Source organism: Oryx dammah, unplaced genomic scaffold (genome assembly GCF_014754425.2).
Source record: "Oryx dammah isolate SB20612 unplaced genomic scaffold, SCBI_Odam_1.1 HiC_scaffold_2, whole genome shotgun sequence".
NCBI classification, from domain to species: Eukaryota; Metazoa; Chordata; class Mammalia; order Artiodactyla; family Bovidae; genus Oryx; species Oryx dammah.
The window spans coordinates 45,408,572-45,429,077 of record NW_024070186.1 but is presented as its reverse complement, the minus strand read 5'-3'; the positions used below and the strand labels follow the sequence as shown (position 1 = coordinate 45,429,077).

The window sequence follows — 20,506 nt, the reverse complement described above, 5'->3', positions numbered from 1 at the left end:
TCACTAAGACTGAGACCTACTCATAGGCCACAGAAGACTCTCCCTCTCTCCAACACCTTGCCTTCTACAGCAATTCCTTGTACCCAGTACATCATGTCAAGCTAGCAAGAAAAAAGTACAAGAGACACTAAAAGGGAAAAAATAGGTTTGAAGAGATAGATCAAGTGTTAGAAGAGACTCAGATACTGAAGAGACTCAGATACTGCAGAGATATTGGAATTATAAGCTTGGGAATTTAAAATAAGTATTATTAAGAAGCTAAGGGCTCACATGGATAAAGTAGAGTATGCAAGAAGAGCCGGGCAATGTAAGCAGAGAGTTGGAAATTCTCCAAGGGACCAAAATGATTCAAGGGATCAAAAACACTATAACAGAAATGAAGAATGTCTTTGATGGGCTTATCAACAGACTGGACATGGCTTGAGAAATACTCTCTAAGCTAGGAGATAACTCAATAAAAATGGCTCACACTGAAAACTGAAAAGAAAAAAACACTGGAAAAAAAAAAACCAGAACATCCAGGAATTGTGACACAAGTACAAATAACATAAACAATGGAACTTCTAGAAGAAAGAGAAAGAGGAACAGAATATTTAAAACCATAATGAATGAGAATTTCCCCTGAAATTAATATAAGACATCAAACTAACCCAGGAAGCTCAGAAAACACTGAGCAGCATAAATACAAAAAGAAAAATATTACACCTAGGCATATGATTTACAAACTACAGACAATCAAAGAAAAAACAGTTTGAAAGAAGCCGGGAGCGGGGGGTGGGTGGGGGGGAAGCCTCACTTATAGAAGAGGAAAGATAAGAACTATTGATACATCCAACTGACTGGAAACCAGGGAAGTGAGAGTAGACTGAAATAAGTAAAATGCGGAGAGAAATACATATTCTTCTCGAGCACAGTTGGAACATTCTCCAGAATAAATCACGTTTGGCCACAAAACAAGTCTTACTAAATTCAAGAAGACTGAAATGATAATCAAGTATCTTTTCTGACCACAATGGTAGAAGTAGAAATTATAAGAAGAAAACTGGAAAATTCACAAATATGTGACAATTAAACTACATGCTCCTGAGAAACTAATAGGTCAAAGAAGGAACCAAGAGAGCAATTTTAAAATCTTGAGACAAAGAAAAACGAAAACCAAACAACCAAAACTTATGGTATATGCCAAAAGCAATTCTAAGGGGGAAGTTCACAGAGATAAATGCCCACATCAAAAAAAGGTCAGGCCTTAAACAACCTAATAACTTCAAAGAACTAGAAAAAAAAAAAAAAGAAAAAAGAGAAACTAAGCCCAAAGTTAATGAAAAATGGAAATTACAAAGATCAGAGCAGAAATAAACAGACAAATGATTTTTAGAAAGATGAAAAAAAAAAAGAAAATAAAAAAGATGAAAATAAGAGATGGTTTCCTGAAAAGATAGATAAACCTCTAGCCAGAGTTCCCAAGAAAAAGAGAGGACTCAAAATTAGAAATGAAAAAGGAGACATTACAACAGATACCACACAAATACTATGAACAATTATATACCAACAAACTGAAAAACTTAGAAGAAATGGGTAAATTCCTAGAAACATGTAACTTACCAAGACTAAATCATGAAGCAACAGAAAATCTGAATGGACTCATTTTAAGTAAGGAGACTGAATCAATAATCAAATACCTCCCCACAGGTTGCAAAACTAGATACCTTTACCAGTGAGTTCTACCAAACATTTAAAGAAGAACTAATAACAACTCATGAGAAATAGAAGCAGAAGGAACACTTCCAAACACATTCTATGAGACTAGCAATACTCTGATATCACAGCCAGACAAGAAAAGACTACCAAAAAAAGAAAATTATAGGCCAATTTCTCTGATAAACAATGTTGCAAAAATCCTCAACAATATATTAGCAAATCAAATACAATACATTAAAAAGATCATACACCATAATCAAGTGGGATTTATTCCAGGGATGCAGGGATAGTTTAACATCTGCCAATCAATGTGATATACCATATTAACAAAATGAAGGATAAAAATAATATGGTCATCTCAATAGATACAGAAAAAGCAACAGATAAAATTCAACATCGCACATGATAAAAACTCTCAACAAACTGGGTACAGAAGGAACATACCTCAATATAATAAAGGCCATATACAACGAGCCCACAGTTAACCCTACTCAGTGATGAAAAGCTTTTCCTCTAAGATCAGGAACAAGTCAAGAATTCAACAAAGTACTGGAAGTCCAAGCCAGATCAGTCAGGCCAGAAAAAGAAATAAAATTATCCAAATTAAAAGTAATAAGTAAACTGTCTCTATTTGCAGATGACCCAACATTGTATCTAGGAAACCCTAGAGACTCTACTAAAATGCCGTTAGAACTAATTATTTCAGCAAGATTGTAGGATACATAATCAACATTCAGAAATCTACTCTGTGTGTAACAACAAACTATCAGCCGAAGAAATTAAGAAAACACTCCCATCAACAAATTCAAAAAGAATAAAACACTTAGGAATAAATTTAACCAAAAAAGGTGAAAGATCTGTACGCTGAACACTGTAAGACCTTGATGAAAGAAACTGAAGAAGACACAAATAAAAAGATATTCCATGTTCATGGATTAGATGAATTACTAATATATTGTTAAAATGTCAATTCTAGGGACTTGCTGGCAGTCCAGCAGTCAAGACTTCAGCTTTCAGTGCAGGAAGTGTGTGCCAGTTTGATCCTTGGTCAGGGAGATAAGATCCCACATACGTCTTGTGGCCAAAAAAAAATCAAAAGTAATGCTGTAACAAATTAAATAAAGACTTTAAAAATGGTCCACATCAAAAAAAAAAAAAAAAAGGTCTTTTTTAAAAAGTCAGTTCTACCCAAAGTAATCTACAGATTCAATTCAACCTCTATCAAAAATGGAAGGTACAAATGTGGTTACCTAGGGGTGAGGGAACAAGGGGAATATGGAGAGATGGTTAAAGGGTACAAATTCTTGATTTTAAGATGAATAAGGTCTGAGGACCTAATGTATAATAAATATGGTAATTATAGCTGATAGCAAATTTCAGTGATCCAATACAGTGTTAAGAGAGCAGAATTTAAATGTTCTTACCAAAAAAAAAAGTAAATACAGTTGACCCTTGAACAATTCAAGGGTTACCTACCCTCAGTGCAGTCAAAAATCTGTGCATAACTTTACAGTCAGGCCTCTGGATCTGCAGTTCCACATCCACGGTTTCAACCAACCCAGATCATGTAGTACTGAAGCACATATTTAGTGAAAAAATCCACATATAAGGTGACCCGCACAGTTCAAAACTGTGTTGTTCAAGGATCAACTGTATGTGATTGATGGATGGGTTAATTAACTCAATGGGGAAAAATCTTTTCATAATGTATATCAGGGGACTTCCCTGGTGGCTCAGATGGTAAAGCATCTGCCTACAATGCGGGAGACCCAGGTTCAATCCCTGGGTTTGGGAAGATCTCCTGGAGAAGGAAATGGCAACCCGCTGCAGTACTCTTGCCTGGAAAATCCCATGGACAGAAGAGCCTGGTAGGCTACAGTCCATGGGGCCGCAAAGAGGCAGACATGACAGCAACTTCACTTTATCAAATCATCACAGTATACACTTCAAATATTTTACGATTTTGCTGATTATACCTCAATAAAGCTAAAAAAGTTAATTTTAAAAAAAATGTTGGGGGGAAAAACTCACCAACCTAGAATTCTGTGCCTTGAGAAATTATCTTCCAAAAAGTTCAGGAAAAATATAAAAGTTTCAAACAAACAAAACCTGAGACCATCTGTTGCCAATAGGCTGCTCTGCAAGAAATGTTAAAAGTTCTTTAGAGAGAAGGAAAATGATAAAGATCAGAAACTTGGATCCACATAAAAAAGAGCAGAGGAAGAATAAACAAAGGTAAAATAAAAACTTTCTTCTTCCTAATTGAGCTAATAGATAACTTCATTCAAAATAATAGCAACAATGATATAATTATGTATGCTTATACAGAGACATATTATTCATGCTTACTTTTAAGTGAAATGATGACAGCAATGTACAAGAGATGCGAGGAAAAAAATCATGTTTATTTTGCTATGCTAAGGTACACTACCTGTGAAATGGTACAGTGTTATCTGAAAGTGAATTTGGGTTAGTTGCAAATGTATATTGTAAAATCATGGGCAACTTTTTCTTAGAAAATGTAAAAAAAGAGATATAACTGACATGCAAAGAAAGAGAAAATCAGACCATATAAAATGATCAATTAAAACCACAAAAGGTAGAAAAAGACAAAAATAATATGAACAAAGAACAAGGACAATAAATAGAAAACAACAAATATGATGGATATTAATCCAACACTATCAACAATCCCTTTAAACTCCAATAGTCTAAATGTACCAATTAAAAGACAGAGACTGTCACAGTGGATCAAGAAAGAAAACATAATTTATATACATTGTCTACAAGAAACCCACTTTAAATATAAAAACCCAGATCAAAAGTAAATGGACAGAGAAAGATATGTCATGATAACACTAATTAAAAGACAGCATGAGAGACCTTCCTGGTGGTCCAGTGGTTAAGAATCCACCTGCCGATGAAGAGGACACCGGTTCAATCCTTCATTTGGGAAGATTCCATATACCAATGGGCAGATAAGCCTGTGCACCACAACTAACAAACCCACACTCCAGAACCTGTGAGCTGCAACCACTGAGCCCAAGTGTCCTAGAGCCCATGTTCTCTGCAATGAGAAGCTCATACACCACAACGAAGCCCCAGCATGGCCATGAATAAATAAACAAAAAGATAACACGAATAGATGCATCAATGTCAGAGCAGACTTCAGCCAAGAAAAGTTACCAGGATTAATTTCTCATATAAATGCTTTCCTCTTTGCAATCATCCTGTGTTTTTTCAGTCTTCAACTTTTTTTGAGGCTTTTCGTGGCTAGGTCAAATGATCTCTCTTGGTAAATGTCATATTGCACTTGAAAATATGTGAGTTATTTTCAAATGTCTTTTGATACTGATTTCTAACACAATTCCACAGTGGTAAGAGAACAGACTCTATATGATTTCAATACCTTGACCACAAAATTTTTGCACCTTGTTTTATTCCCTGGATATGTTCCAGTGTCTCCTACTTTACAGTCTATGAGAACTTGGAATAGAATTTATATCTGTTGTGTGAAAATTATATAAATCTTAATTATGCTGAATTGGTTCATGGTGCTTTTCAGGTCTACTATATCCTTCTACTTCTCTGTATATTCACTCTTAATTTTTGAGACTTTTGATACTGCAACTGAAAATTTTAATTTATCTACTTAAAAAATATTTGTATGGTAGAACTATATATAACTTCATTCTGTATTTTTCCAAGTCTCTTGTTAATGTGTTATCATATTTTCATAATTTAAAAAGAAAAAAGAGAAAAAAGAATATTTATATTTTCATAATTTAAAAAGAAAAAAAGAGAAAAAAGAATATTTATCAGGGATAAAGAGGGACATACATATAATGATAAAGGAATCCATTCCTAAAGAAGACATAATTATCCTTCATATATAAGCACCTAACAGGAAAGCATCAAAATATGTAAGGCAAAAACTGATATAATTGTAAGGAGAAATACATGAATCTACTACTACAATTAGATACTTCAAAATCCCTCTGTCAGAAATAAGAGTCAATTACTGTAGTCCATCATATCAATAGGCTAAGGAAGAAAAATTATATGATTATAACAATAAATGCAGAAAAAGTATATGAAATATATCCAAATACTCAATCATGATAATAACTCTCAGAAGTCTAGGAACAGAGGGGGACTTCAAGTTGACAAAGAGTATTTTCTGAAAACCTACAACTAACATCATACTTAACCATGAGAAACTCAAAACGTTTCCACTAAGATCAGGAACAAAGCAAGGGTGTTCCCTCTATCCACTGCTTTTCAACATCATAACAGAAGTCCCAGTTAATGCAATAGGACAAGAAAAGGAAATAAAAGACATACAGATTGGGGGAAAATGGAAATAAAATGGTCTTTGTTCACAGATGACATGAGTGTCTATGTATAAAATTTTAAAAAATCAACCAAAAAATTCCTAGAACTAATAAGTGAGTACAACAGAGTTGCCAGACAGAAGGTTAATACACAAAAGTTCATGGCTTTACCATATACAGCAATGAACAAGTGGAATTTAAATTATAAATACAATTAACATTAACACTCCCAAATGAAATATTTTGGTATAAATCTAACAAAATATGTCCAAGATGTATATGAGAAGCCAATCGCTCCTGAGCATTTATTCCTCTACTACTCTGCTCCTTACAGTCTCCTTTCCTGATTACCACAACAGATTTCTAGCTGGTCTCTGCTCCTACATGTAACAGTCTCTTTACTCCTCTGTAGCCAGGGTAATCCTGAAATTAGATCATGTCTCTTCTTTGTTCAAATCTTCACTCACTATAAGTAAAGCCAACATTTTCACAATGGCCTCAAAGGTCCTGGGATTCTAGCTCCCAACAGCCTCTCTACCTTATCTTCTACCACACAACCCCATGCTTACCCAGCTCTACCCATGTGGTTTCCTTGCTGTTCCTTAAACAAGGACCCATCCCAGGAATTCTGTACTGCTATGTACTCTTTCCCCAAATATCCAAAAGGGCCAAGCACCTACTTCCTCCATGTCTAGTATCATCTAATAGGAACACCATCTCTGAATATCCTATCTAAAAGATTAATAGTCCAAATCACACATTCCATAACACTCCTCTCATCTTTTTATTTTTTCAATGCATTCAAACACTGTCAAGCACTGACTTTTTCTGTATTGTCTGGTTACTGTCTCTCCCACCCCTCCCCCATCCCCAGCCTCACTAACTAGAACATTAAACAGAGGTATTGTTCATTTTGTTCACTGGCACCTAGAACTGTGCCTGGGACATGTGAGTACTCAAATATTTGTTGAATGAATAAAAATATATAATCTCATCTACCACTGTTGATCTTGTATAAGAAATAGAAACCTGTCAAAAAGGAAACTATTCTTAATAATTCCTATGCCAATACAATAATCCATTAAGTAACTGCAGGTAGAATACTCAATTCAATTTATCCATGACAAATTTTTTTTCCCCAACATTTTAGGTGTAACATAACAAAGAACAACTTTATGATAACTCCACTTTTTCTCTTTTCCATATATCCAGGATTACTGGTGATTATTTACAATTATTCAAGTAAGCAAGTAAAAAAAATGATGAACTGCCAGAAAATCAACTCCTCTTCAAGAAAAATGGAACAAAAAATTGTTTAAGAGCATGAACTGGCAAACTTCCTACAAAGGGCTGGATGTTATAAACTAAGCTTGGTGAGAGGTATGCATACAGTCCCTGTCATTTATTATAACCCTTAAATAATATAAAAAGCATTCTTAGTTCCTGAACATACAAAAAACAGTCAGTAGGCTGGATTTGACCACAGGTTACCCTGGTTCAGAGCAATGTTCCGAATGCTTAGTCTGATGTTTTATAGACATCCAAGATACATGCCTATCTATACCTAAAAGAGACATTTTTTAAAAGGGCAATTATGAATACAGCATGCCAGAGAGGTAAACGGTTCTCAAAATTTTCCCTAGTTATAACAGATATATTTATGTTTGAAAAGCATAGTAGAATAAACAATTTTAAAAGTATTTCAGAGCAAACTAGTAAGTGACTTCTAGATAATCCTTCTAATATTAAATATCCTTCATGAATTAACAATTGACCTTGACACTTACAGTATCTTTAAAAAAACATCAAAAACAGTATCACATACAGAAACATATGTTTATAAACTTTTCAGATAAACTTTTAAAAAGAAAATCTGCAAAAGTTTTAGAAGTTTTACCTGCTACAATGTTCCCAGAACGTGCCACAACCTTGAATCCATCAGCTACTTTGTCTACACTATCTCCATGGGTAAGTAAAACAATTTCTTCTTTCTGAAGACCCCTAAGTAAATAAAAAATAAAACCATATACAAATAGCTTTATGAGACACGATTAATGGAGTCTTTTGCTTTATTTTTTTCTAGCTTTACTGAGATATAATGACATGTAACACTGTAAGTTTAAGGTGTACAATGTAATAATTTGATACACCTATATACTGTGAAATGATTACCACTAATTTAGTTAACACATCTACCACCTCACAGAATTACCATTTTTTGTGTGTGGTAAGATCATTTAGGCTCTACTCTCTTAGCAACTTCCAAGTATACAATACAGTGTTGTTAACTGTAGTCATCACGCTTTACATTAGATTCCTAGAACTTAATTCATCTTATAACTGGTAGTTTTTTGCTTTAAAAGTTACTAGCTTCTATGCGTAAATCAAGAAAACAGAAAAAGTAGGTAACAGCACAACACTGCTAGACTTTAATTTACTCTATTCATTATAAAGCCAATAACAGTAATAAATACCAGGAAAAGGCAATCCATAAAAACTGAAACTGAATATATAAAGCTGGTGGTATAACCACACACACAGTTTTAAGAGGCTATCATGGTTTCAAAATTTTATCTCTACTGGAATTAATCTTAAGAACAGAAGTAATTAATGGCATGGTTTAAAACAGATGTAAGTAATATTTATCAAATCAACTGTGTGGACTTTCTTTGGACCTTGATGTAAACGAATCAATTTTATAAAAAGATATTTGTTACATTATGAAAAAATTTGAACAAGGACTTTGTATTAAATAATATTAAGAAACAAAAATTAAGACTAAAGCAAGAAGATTTTTTTAAAAAGCAAGAAGATTAAGTACATTAAAACCAAAAGGATGTTTTGGGGTTGTTGTTACTGTCATCACTGTCCACTGTTATTTAGGATTAGTGTAGGCTGTAATTGAGTACCAGGATTTTAGAACTGTCAAGACAGAAAAACTTTAAATCTTAACCAGATCTTTACATTTAAAGTCTCTTGTAGTATCACATTCCACCAGCAAGATTCCTGAAGTTGTTCTCAAGAATCTGTCACTTGAGATACAGATGAATGTAAGCAACACCTCTCCATTATAAAGGAGAACAAGACATGCATTTCAAAAATGTATTTTGGCAATGAGTAGATTCAGTTCATAAAATTATTTTCAGCAACTGCTGCTTTTTATTAATATCACTTTGAAAATGAGAATCTCTGAATACTGATATTCTTGCTCTTTCTAATATTAAAGAAAAGCCAGCCACAGACAGTTTTGTGTAAAAACTGGGATAGCTCCATTTTAGACAAAAGGTCTTAACTTGGATTTTAAAACTGATTTGTCCAATTTGGAGAACACTATCCATTAAGGATTAATTTAGGTACAACTCTATGGAGGATATAAGAATATATGTTAATAAAATATCTATAAAGATAATTAGCACAGTTACAAGAAATGATAATAAAAACTACATATGCAAATTAACTGACACCAGCCTACGTTTTATAGATTTAATGCAGTTAGGGAGAAATGTGATTTTTAAAGAAAAATGAAGTCTATTTCAAAAGAAAGTGAGTAACTATCAACTGTTCACCTAAGTGGGTTATACCCAAAACATGGGAAAACCCAAAGAAAGAAAGCAAGTGACTAAAATTTAAGTTTTCTGGTCTTTCAGGAAGCTGAATGAAAACTCACCTGTTTTTTTGTAAAGCAGAAGATAAATGATTCTAGGAAGCTAATGAACAGCTCATTCACCAATCTTTAAATACATTAGAGCTAACTATACCTAAACTATTATCAACAGCAATAAAATCAATTAATACATTCACTATATTAAAAAGACAGTACACGAAATACAGTTATGCTCAGTACAAAAAGTGCAATACATATTTAGTAATGAGGCCAGCAAATGGGTAGCTAGTTAGGCACCCAGAGAAAGAATATGGTAGAGGAAGATGTGTACAAATGCAGGCAGTTTAAGGCATTATCTGTCACATCTGTCATGCTACTGTTTATAATCATGCTCTGCTAAAAAGTGAAAAGGAAAACTACAAACGATGGCATCACCATCTGCAGGCCCAAATAGGGGTTTAACACTGCACAAGTGCTTTTCAATTCTGTCATTAAGTGCTTTTCTTATTCCTAATTAGCATTACCACCATCCTCTTATGTCTTGACACTCAACTGGAAAACAAATATGACAATACCTTTGGCCAATGCAGTGGCCTTAATTTTGTCTAAGAATTACAGAATCTCCGATTTTGAAGATAACATTCCCAGCTTCAAGTTACTCCTCTAACATTCTTATTGATATAAAAATATCTATCATACCTGAATAAGGAACATGTATTATCCACACTAATACTGAAGACTCCATCTTCTCTAACACTTTTTTTGTGCACAGTACCTCCAAATACCTTATTCATCATCTGTTCCAAGAGAAAATAAATTGATGTTAATATAATTCAAAAGAAAATTACCCAATTTCTTACACTAAAAATTCATATTTCTTGTTCTTAGGATAGCTGTTATGTTTGTGCCTCCAAAATAAAGGAAGTTTGCTAACTGTAAATTGTTATTATTATATATAATTATCTAGTTCTTAAAAGGAATAGTTACAAAACTACATTAGGAATTTGATCTGATGTTAATTTTTATTAAACACTGGCAAATTTTCCATTTAGCATACTTTAATTCATCTGTTAAAAATAAGGATTTCTTTTTAAAAGATAAGGATTTCTTTAATATCTGAGTTTGATTTTTAAAGCATTTTAAAACACTCTTTGAACTCAGAAAGTACCTAGTTGGTTTAAAACTAGCAGCTATAAATTCCTCCAAACTGTTTAATCTTTGGCCTCAAAGGAACAGTCAGTCTACAGAAGGCTGTGCTGTCGAGATGGGATAAGCAGTATAATCTGGTCTTTAAATTAACTTGTTCAAATCTCATTCACCTACAGACTTTTATTTTAAGTAGTCTTTCCAGTCTGACCCTTCTGTGTCAATCTTCTTCATCATTTACATACACCTAAACTCTTCCAACACAAAACAGATACACATAGGATTTTTAGGAACATTAAATCTGCATTGATAAAATCAATACAACCTATCTTCATATGTCTGCTCCACAACAGGTGTCACACTGCCACAATAATACACGATGTAGGTGTACCCCGCACCCAACAGAAAAACAGGCAGAGGGCTAAATATGTGCTCATTCTTGGAATGTACAATGGCATATTCTTCAAATATGCATCAGCAAATGCTGCCCTCTACATTCTCCTGTTAGACATTCACTATAAAACTTCCTGTAATAAAGGTTTGCAGGAAGTCCAGCAGTTAAATAAAAAACAACAAAAACACCTCCTAACCCATTTAACCCAGTACTTCCCAAACTAAAGACTCATACATAAAACACTTTCTGCAGCATCTTAACAAACACATAGTTTAGGAAACAGTGCTGCAGTCTAATCAGTCCCCTTGCCTTTAGTAGTGCCCATCTTCCAGAGATCTATGAATGTTAGCTGCTGCTGCTACTGCTAAGTCGCTTCAGTCGTGTCCGACTCTGTGCGATCCCATAGATGGCAGCCCGCCAGGCTCCCCCGTCCCTGGGATTCTCCAGGCAAGAACACTGGAGTGGATTCCCATTTCCTTCTCCAATGCATGAAAGTGAAAAGTGAAAGTGAAGTCACTCAGTCATGTCTGACCCTCAGCGACCCCATGGACTGCAGCACACCAGGTTCCTCGATCCATGGGATTTTCCAGGCAAGCGTACTGAAGTGGGATGCCATTGCCTTCTCCGAAAAAATGTAAATACGACTGTGTTAGTCCATGATTAAATTCTTAATGGCTATTATCTATATTGGGGTTAGCATATTTTTCCTGTAAAGGACCAGAGAGTAAGTATTTTAGTTTTTGTAGGCCCTCCTGTTTCTGAAGCAACTATTCAATTCTTGTCGTTGAAGCACAGAAGCAACCACAGATATTTAAAGGAATGGATATGATGGTGTTCCAATAAACTTTATTTATGGACACTGAAATTTGAATTTCATTTCATTTTCACATGTCACAGCATACAAATCTTTTTTAAAAATGTTTTTCAACTCCAATCATACAAATCACTTTAAATCATAAAAACCATTCTTAGCTTGCTGGTCATACGAAAAACAGGCAGTGGCCAGCTTTGGCAGCAGGCTGTAATCTGCTGACCCCCTGTCTACAGGATAAAGTTCAAGTCCCATATACTGAACAAAGACTTTTCAATGCACTGCCTCTATCTAACTCCACTTCTCATATTTCCCATTATTCTCTACTCAAGCCATTCAGGCTAGTGTGATTAGCAATGTAGAATTAGCATGTTCTCTCCCCATCATGTCTTCAGGTCTGATCACAGTACCAGTGGCCTAGCTAAGTATGTAGCCCAGAACAGTCATTCAATTTGCTGAATGAAAAAAACGAATGTTTTCCTCTATACACCAAATGAACCTTGTGTGCCTCTGCCTCCTCTAAATTTCCAGTTCTTAATCAAAAGACAGCTGAATGATCAAGCTAACCAAAGCTGCTGGAACACAACACAATTTAAAACTCCACAAAGTCTAAATTAAAGGTTTTTATAAAGCCAAAGGCTTGCAGCAAAATTTAGAGCTATCTCACCTGTTCAGAAGGCTTTCATGTTTATTCTTGACTTCTGACTTATGCATGCATGTATGCTAGGTAAAAGTGAAAATACAAGGAACTGAAGGGTCAGCTAAGTGTCTGTGTGGGGCAGAGTGGGGAAGGAATAACTTTACGTAAAGTAGAACACTCTACTTGGTTAAAATTTTGTTTTCATATTCTATTTTGACTTAAGGAAATGGCTTTCGCTTTGGATTCATGATAACCTTGAGGTCCTAAATGCCTCAAACAACAAAAGCCCTGTAGGTCTAGCAGGTTTACCACTGCAATTGGGTCAGCTCCCCTTTTATCTATCTTGTATGTCAAGATTTCAAAATAAATCTTAGATTTGGGAGGAGGAAATGAAAGGAAATTCTCCTAACAAAATCTGTGTGAGAGTATATACAGAAACCAAATGCTTGTAATAAAGATGATTCTTTGAAAAAGTGAAACTATAGTGAAGAGAGAAGTCAGAATTTAGAAGGTATATGCAATATACATAATTGGCAAAAGTTTAGCATCTAGCATATATAAAAACAATTTTAAAAATTCAACCAAAAATGTGCAAAAATCATGACTAATCTTTTACAGCAAACCAGACACTAATGACTAATGGCAAATAAATCCATGAATCTTAAAATAAGGAAAATGACCATTAAGACTACACCATGTCATTTAACACCTCTTCGGCTAGGCAAATTAAAAAAAAAAAATCTAACCCTGTCAAGGCCTGCAGGGATATAGAGCAAAAGGAATTTTTACATACTGCTGTGGGAAGGTATATTGGGGGCAAATAGTTCTTAGTGAAGTTAAGACTCAGCATTTCAATTAATGGTTAGCTTAGAGAAAATTTTGTGTATGTACAATACCAAAATCGAAAAATAAACATGGCAGCACCTGTAATTGCAAAAACTTGGGAAAAGACCAGCAACGCTAACAGTCCAATGTATCACTATTTGCGATACACTTGAATGTATCACTACATTCAAACAATAATTTCAGTAGTGAAAATAACTTAAAATTACTGACTTTTAAAACCAAAAATGAAACTACACAAAGCATGATTTCACTTACATGAAGATCAATAGACAAAACTAGATAATATATTATCTAAAAATACAATGTGTATAAATCTATAAAGAAAAGAAAGGGAATGAATAACAATTCAGTAAAAGTGTTACTTACCTCTTGCTGGAAGATAGAACAGTGTGGAATGGAAAAAAGTACAAAGAGAGTTTCAAAAGTTCTACTAATATTCTATTTCTTATGCTGAGTGATGGATAAACCATAATAGAAATAAACACTGCAAGGAGCAGGACAGACTTTTTTCTTCCAAAGCAAAGAATTGCCACGAAGCAATCAGTAAGACTCAAGAGTTAATGGGAAAAGACAGTACATAACATTTCAGACTACCATGGAGGGGGCAAAGGTATACACTAGAGGGAGGCCTTTGGTGCTAACATTACCCAATCAAGAGTCTCTAGGAAATGTTAGTCCTTTACAAACTGCACATTAGCTTTGAGGCATTATTTATATCAGCATTTAATAGAAAGATAATTTCTGCCCAAAGGAACAAGACCATTCTATTCCATTATCCTCCTATGAAAGCAGTAGGCAACTTTTTTATGCATTTAACATAAACAGACCTGGCTCTGGCTCCCGTAAGATCCATCCTGAATGACAGAAAATGTGGCCTTACAATTATAAGGGGGTACTGGTAAAATGGACAAGTGGCCACCATCATTTTATATTAAAGGAGCATATTTCACACCTATTTCACTCAAGTTCAGTTCAGTTCAGTACAGTCGCTCAGTTGTGTCTGACTCTTTGTGACCCCATGAATCACAGCACACCAGGCCTCCCTGTCCATCACCAACTCCCGAAGTTCATTCAGACTCACGTCCATCAAGTCAGTGATGCCATCCAGCCATCTCATCCTCTGTCGTCCCCTTCTCCTCCTGCCCCGAATCCCTCCCAGCATCAAAGTCTTTTCCAATGAAACTCTTCGCATGAGGTGGCCAAAGTACTGGAGTTTCAGCTTGAGCGTCATTCCTTCCAAAGAACACCCAGGGCTGATCTCCTTTAGAATGGACTGGTTGGATCTCCTTGCAGTCCAAGGGACTCTCAGGAAGTCTTCTCCAACACCACAGTCCAAAAGCATCAATTCTTTGGCGCTCAGCTTTCTTCACAGTCCAACTCTCACATCCATACATGACCACTGGAAAAACCATAGCTTTGACTAGACGAACCTTTGTTGGCAAAGTAATGTCTCTGCTTTTGAATATGCTATCTAGGTTGGTCATAACTTTTCTTCCAAGGAGTAAGCATCTTTTAATTTCATGGCTGTAGTCACCATCTGCAGTGATTTTGGAGCCCCCAAAAATAAAGTTTGACACTGTTTCCCCATCTGTTTCCCATGAAATGATGGGACCAGATGCCATGATCTTCGTTTTCTGAATGTTGAGCTTTAAGCCAACTTTTTTCACTCTCCTTTTTCACTTTCATCAAGAGGCTTTTTAGTTCCTCTTCACTTTCTGCCATAAGGGGGGTGTCATCTGCATATCTGAGGTTATTGATATTTCTCCCAGCAATCTTGATTCCAGCTTGTGTTTCTTCCAGTCCAGTGTTTCTCATGATGTACTCTGCATATAAGTTAAATAAGCAGGGTGACAGCATATAGCCTTGACGTACTCCTCTTCCTATTTGGAACCAGTCTGTTGTTCCATGTCCAGTTCTAACTGTTGCTTCCTGACCTGCATATTTAAGTGGGTCCTAAAAAAATATCCTGTGAGACTCTTCTTTATGTTATAATGGAAAATCATAACAATTAGAAAGAAACAAAATCAACTAAAGCTGTTTTGCAGACCAGCAATTTCTAATATTCTGTCCTGTATTAAGAATAGAAATAAAAATATTCACATTCTTACATGAACACTGATTTATATTTCCTTCCTTTACTGAAAGCTCCAGAGATAGCTAGAAGAAAATATATTGGTCTGTTCACTTTTTAACTTTTGAACAGATTCCCTCTGAGCGTTATTCATATCAGTACACAGGTTTCAAGCAGACTGTTTAAAAAAAGATAATGCGCTGTTTTGCTCACTTTCTAAAATGAGGAGGACACAAAAATGGCACCAGCAGCCATGTCCTCGCGGCAGAAGGAGCGTCACAAATGGCCGCCATGAGCGTCCACGTCCCTAGGGTGAGCTCCAGTCGCCTTCTGCCCCTGCAGGAGACTCTGTAAGATCAGTCAATCAGTCTGCCCAGGCTCCTTTCAAATTACTGCATCTGCCCTGGGTCTTGGAGCATGGAAGATTCTGTGGGTGCCCTTTAAGAAAGGAATCGCTATTTCCCACAACCCTTTGTCTCTCCCAAAAGTAAGTCTCATGGCCTTCAAAGCCAAATGTTCTGGAGGCTCATTTTCCTGGCATAGGATGCCTGTGCCTGAGAGAGAAGGTGAGCTCAGGGTTTTCTTATTCCACTATGTTGGCCACTCCCCTACATATACTTAATTTACATTACATTGAAGACACTTGGCAGACACCATCTTAATCAAATAATCTAAAGGAACACCACCTATCACAGTATTAATTGACATATGGCAATCCACTCCAGTGTTCTTGCCTGGAGAATCCCAGGGACAGGGGAGCCTGGTGGCCTGCCGTCTATGGGGCCGCACAGAGTTGGACACGACTGAAGCAACTTAGCAGCAGCAGCAGCAGCAGCCTTCTAATGAGATGCTGCGAAGAGCACAGCATTTGCTGTTGTTTAGTTGCAAAATCATATATGACACTTTTGCAAGCCCATGGACTGCAGCATGCCAGGCCCCTCTGTCCATGGGATTTCCCAGGCAAGAATACTGGAGTGGGTTGCCACTTCCTTCTCCAGGGGATCCTCCCAGCCCAGGGATCTCCTGCATTGCAGGGCATTCTTTCCCACTGAGCCACCAGGGAAGCACGAGCACAGTGAATCTAACAAAGAGGAAATGTCAAACAAACCAAAACTGAAGAGTATTCTGCAAGGTAACTGGAATGTCCTTTTTTTTTTAATTCGCAAGGTCATGAAAGAGAAGGAAAGATTGAGGAATGATTCTAAACTAAAGGAATGTAAAGAGACATGACAAGTAAATACACAACACATGGTCTAGATTGAATTCATGACTTTTAAGAGACACTGATGAGCCTGTGAAATGTTAACGGAGTCTGTGGATCAGATGTGAACACCAAGTCAATGTTAACTTCCTGATTTTGATAACCATACTGTGGCTATGTAAGACAGAATTCTAGTACTTAGGATACAACAAGTAACAGAACATCATGTTTGCAAATTACCCTCAAAATGGTTAAAAATGTTATAATTAGGGAATTGAGTAAATATATAAAGGAGCTCTCTCTGAACTACTACTTCAACTTTCATGTATATTTAAATACCTACCTTTTTTTTTTTTTTTTAATAACGGACAGGGTTTTGTTGTAAGCAGTAATACATATAGTTGCTCTTTTGAAAATCCTCACTCAAATCAGTTTTGCCACACTAGTGTGGCAATTCATAAACACTTATGAACAAACTCTCTCATACAACTAAATATCCTAAATGCTCTAAAGACAGAAAACACTAAAACAGTAGGAGTCACAAGCAGAACAAATGAACTTTTAAGGCAGATTCACAGATGTGTGTACCTGCATGCCATAGCAAATTCCAAGGACAGGCTTGCCAATAGTGAATATCGCTGGGTCAAACCAGGGAGCATCTTCTGCATACACAGAATTAGGCCCTCCAGAGATGATAATAGCACTGTGGATTTAAAGAAGACAGTAATGAAGAATCTCTGTTAACCTTTATACAAGGTCTATGCCCTCTCTTGCTTGTACCTCTGAGGGAAACTCAATACAGACTCAGATTTTGTTATGTTTTCAGTATGCCACAGCAGATCCAGATTTTATCACAGCTAATTAACAGTCTCCTACACAGCTTAATTCTTTTCTTTTTTGGACTGTGCGACATTCGGGACCTTAGTTCCCCAATCAGAGATTGAATCCATACTCCATCCCGCCTGCAGTGGAAGTCTCAAGCACTGGAGTGACAGGGAATCCCCTACACAGCTATTTTTACTCTATTTTATTGCAATATAGGAAAGCTAACCAATTCAACAGTCACTTGTTAATAAGCACAAACTTCCCAAATATATAAAACCAATGTCTCAATCTATGAAGGTAAGCCTGAATTTGTTTTGTTTTCCTCATCAGTGGAGGAAATAAATGAGAATTCTCAAGGCAGAAGGTGAAAATACACGTCTTCTGAGAGGTTAAGGAGTAAAGCAGTTACACAGCAGGACAAGTAAAAGTATTATGAAGGCTCTGGATTATGTAGAGCAAAATAGTCTACAATAAAGAATATCAGAAAATGTGAAGAATTACCTAATTTTGCCTGTTTAAAACCTGACCAATATTCCCAACAATTTTACCTGAGACCCAGAAGTAGGCGCTAACATGAGCTGCCTCATATGCCCTGCTCTCAGAACCCAAGTCAGTATTCTATAAATTAGAATTTATAGAGCATGCTATGGATTAACTTGGGAACAGACTATTTGTATAAAGAAAGCTGAAAAATGAGGCTGGCTTCTGATACAGGTAGCTTTGGTCCTCCCCGCTCAATCAAAAAATTTTGGAACACTTTAATATTATGATTTTTACATAAATATTCAGATGTCTATATTTTCTTTAGGAAAAAAATCTGCTAACATTGGACTTTCACTCTAACATGGCTACAAATAACTGGAATCACAGAAAGACTTGCACCTTCAGATTACTTAGGCTCTCCAGTTTGTCACACACGCCCACTTATACAACACAGGCATGTTGCTGTTGCTTGGTCACTAAGTCATGTCGGACTCTTCTGGGGCCTGGCCCATGGACTGTAGCCAGCCAGGTTCCTCTGTCCATGGGATTTCCCAGCCAAGAATACTGGAATGGGTTGCCATTTCCTTCTCCAGAGGATCTTCCCAACCCAGGGATCAAATCCAAGTATCCTGCATTGGCAGGTGGATTCTTTACCATTGAGTCACTTTGGAAGTCCATATTTCTAAAGGAAAATGCATTCCAAGATGTAACCAAAATCTACTTAACAAACAAATCTGGATTACAATCCACTTTATAATTAGTGGCTGCTTGCCATGTAAAAACATAAACTAAAATGACAGACTTGTAATACATCCAATAAAACAAATCATGAAAATTACTCAATTTTTAAAAACTATATAATAATCTGAGTGAGCACAAAAGCCCTACTCTTTGAACTTTATATTGGTAACATGAATCTTGGTATACATTATGTTTGTTAGCTTATCTCTTGCAAACAGACTGAAGACAATCTATTTACTCAAGATGATAAATGTGACATCCCTTTAAGATAACAATTTTAAAGGGGAATGGGGCTAGCCCTAAGGGTAGATATGTAACCTAGCTCCTTAAAAATACAGAAGCTAAAACTCTGTAAAATATATTTAATAACCAAGATCTCTAGAATTTCAGTATGTAATATTTAGTTTTATAAATGATAACCACCATGGGACTGCCCAGCATCCCTCATTAATCTGCTATAAGATTCTTAATACTATTAAAAAGAAAAAGCAATGGACTCAGTCAAGGATAAAACTCAAGCAGCATTTAAGCCAATTATGAAAATTCTTATCTCAATAAGCTTAAGAAAGAGCTAATCACTCTTTCTGAGTTTTCTATTTCTACCCTGCTATTATTTTGAAACAACTTGCAATTACAAGGCCCAGTAAGTCTCAAGGCATTCCAGATACCAGCATATGTATCAAGCAGATCAAGCTTCTAAAAACAGGTAGGTTAAGATGTCTTTCAAGTCATAAACCTAAAATTTATTCTAGAAAAAGGGTGATCAAATGGCTATCTCGCAGAAAGGATCATGGTAATGAAAGCAACAGTGCTATAGTTCCTGTTCTCCTACAGAGAGAAGCTGTTGGTATAAGCAGGACCTAGAAATTGTTTATGATCAGGTAATCAGATGACAAGAAAATCAATTAGACTTCATTGTCAATATTGGTTACCCTATTCCACAACATTTGGTTTCAATTAGTTTGCTGGGAATTTTTGTCTGTTTGCTTTGGATTTGGGGAATGATGGAGCTTGGATTTGACAGAGAGCCATTAAGATTTCTTACAGTTTTAATTCCCTTAAAATTGGTTCTCACTGGAAAATCAAGACAGTTGAATAAGATAAACTCAAAGCGTTCCTTCTTACTATAAAATTATCTGCATCCTAAAACTAAAACAGAGTTAAATGTTTTCTGATTCACAATTCACTCCATCTCAAAAATAAGAAACAAAGGATAATGTATACACATCTGTAAAGTTTATGAAAGGTAATCATTTGTCTAAAGGCAAGACATTATGCTTTTAAGAAAAATTAAACATACTGTATTTTGGAAGAAATACAGCACCAAATCTTGAAAGCTAATTAAGGATATAAACTGTAGTTGCTTGCTTCTGAATAATACTCAATAAAAAATGAACATTAATTCCAAGAGAAAAGATACAGCATTAACCAAAAATAGCTGTTAAAGGACGAAGTTACATACAAATTGAATGTCATTTTGACTAGTTTTAATAGTACAAGTTATAGAATTAGCCCTTAAATTAGAAGTCTTCATAATTTAAAAACTAGTCTCCTGGGATAGGAAGCAAAAGAGATGAACTGTACACAGCATTCTCTAATTTAGATAACTCTAACCATTATATATATCCCTTTGATCAAGTAATCTGGGATGAATGAATGACCATAACAGCCAAATCTAAGTCTGATCCAGAAATCCTATACAACAGCAGTCC

The 20,506-nt window shown here is 35.7% G+C and overlaps 1 protein-coding gene across 1 annotated transcript in view; it reads right to left on the bottom strand.

The window, feature by feature from the left end:
- Positions 1 to 20,506, bottom strand: part of GMPS (guanine monophosphate synthase) — a 77,118-nt gene that overhangs the window by 26,335 nt on the left and 30,277 nt on the right. The window contains exons 3-5 of the mRNA XM_040247398.1: positions 17,334 to 17,448; positions 10,336 to 10,433; positions 7,930 to 8,033 (exon numbers count right to left, since the gene is read on the bottom strand). Of these exons, the coding sequence (XP_040103332.1) occupies positions 7,930 to 8,033; positions 10,336 to 10,433; positions 17,334 to 17,448 (317 nt within the window). The remainder of the gene's footprint in view (positions 1 to 7,929; positions 8,034 to 10,335; positions 10,434 to 17,333; positions 17,449 to 20,506) is intronic.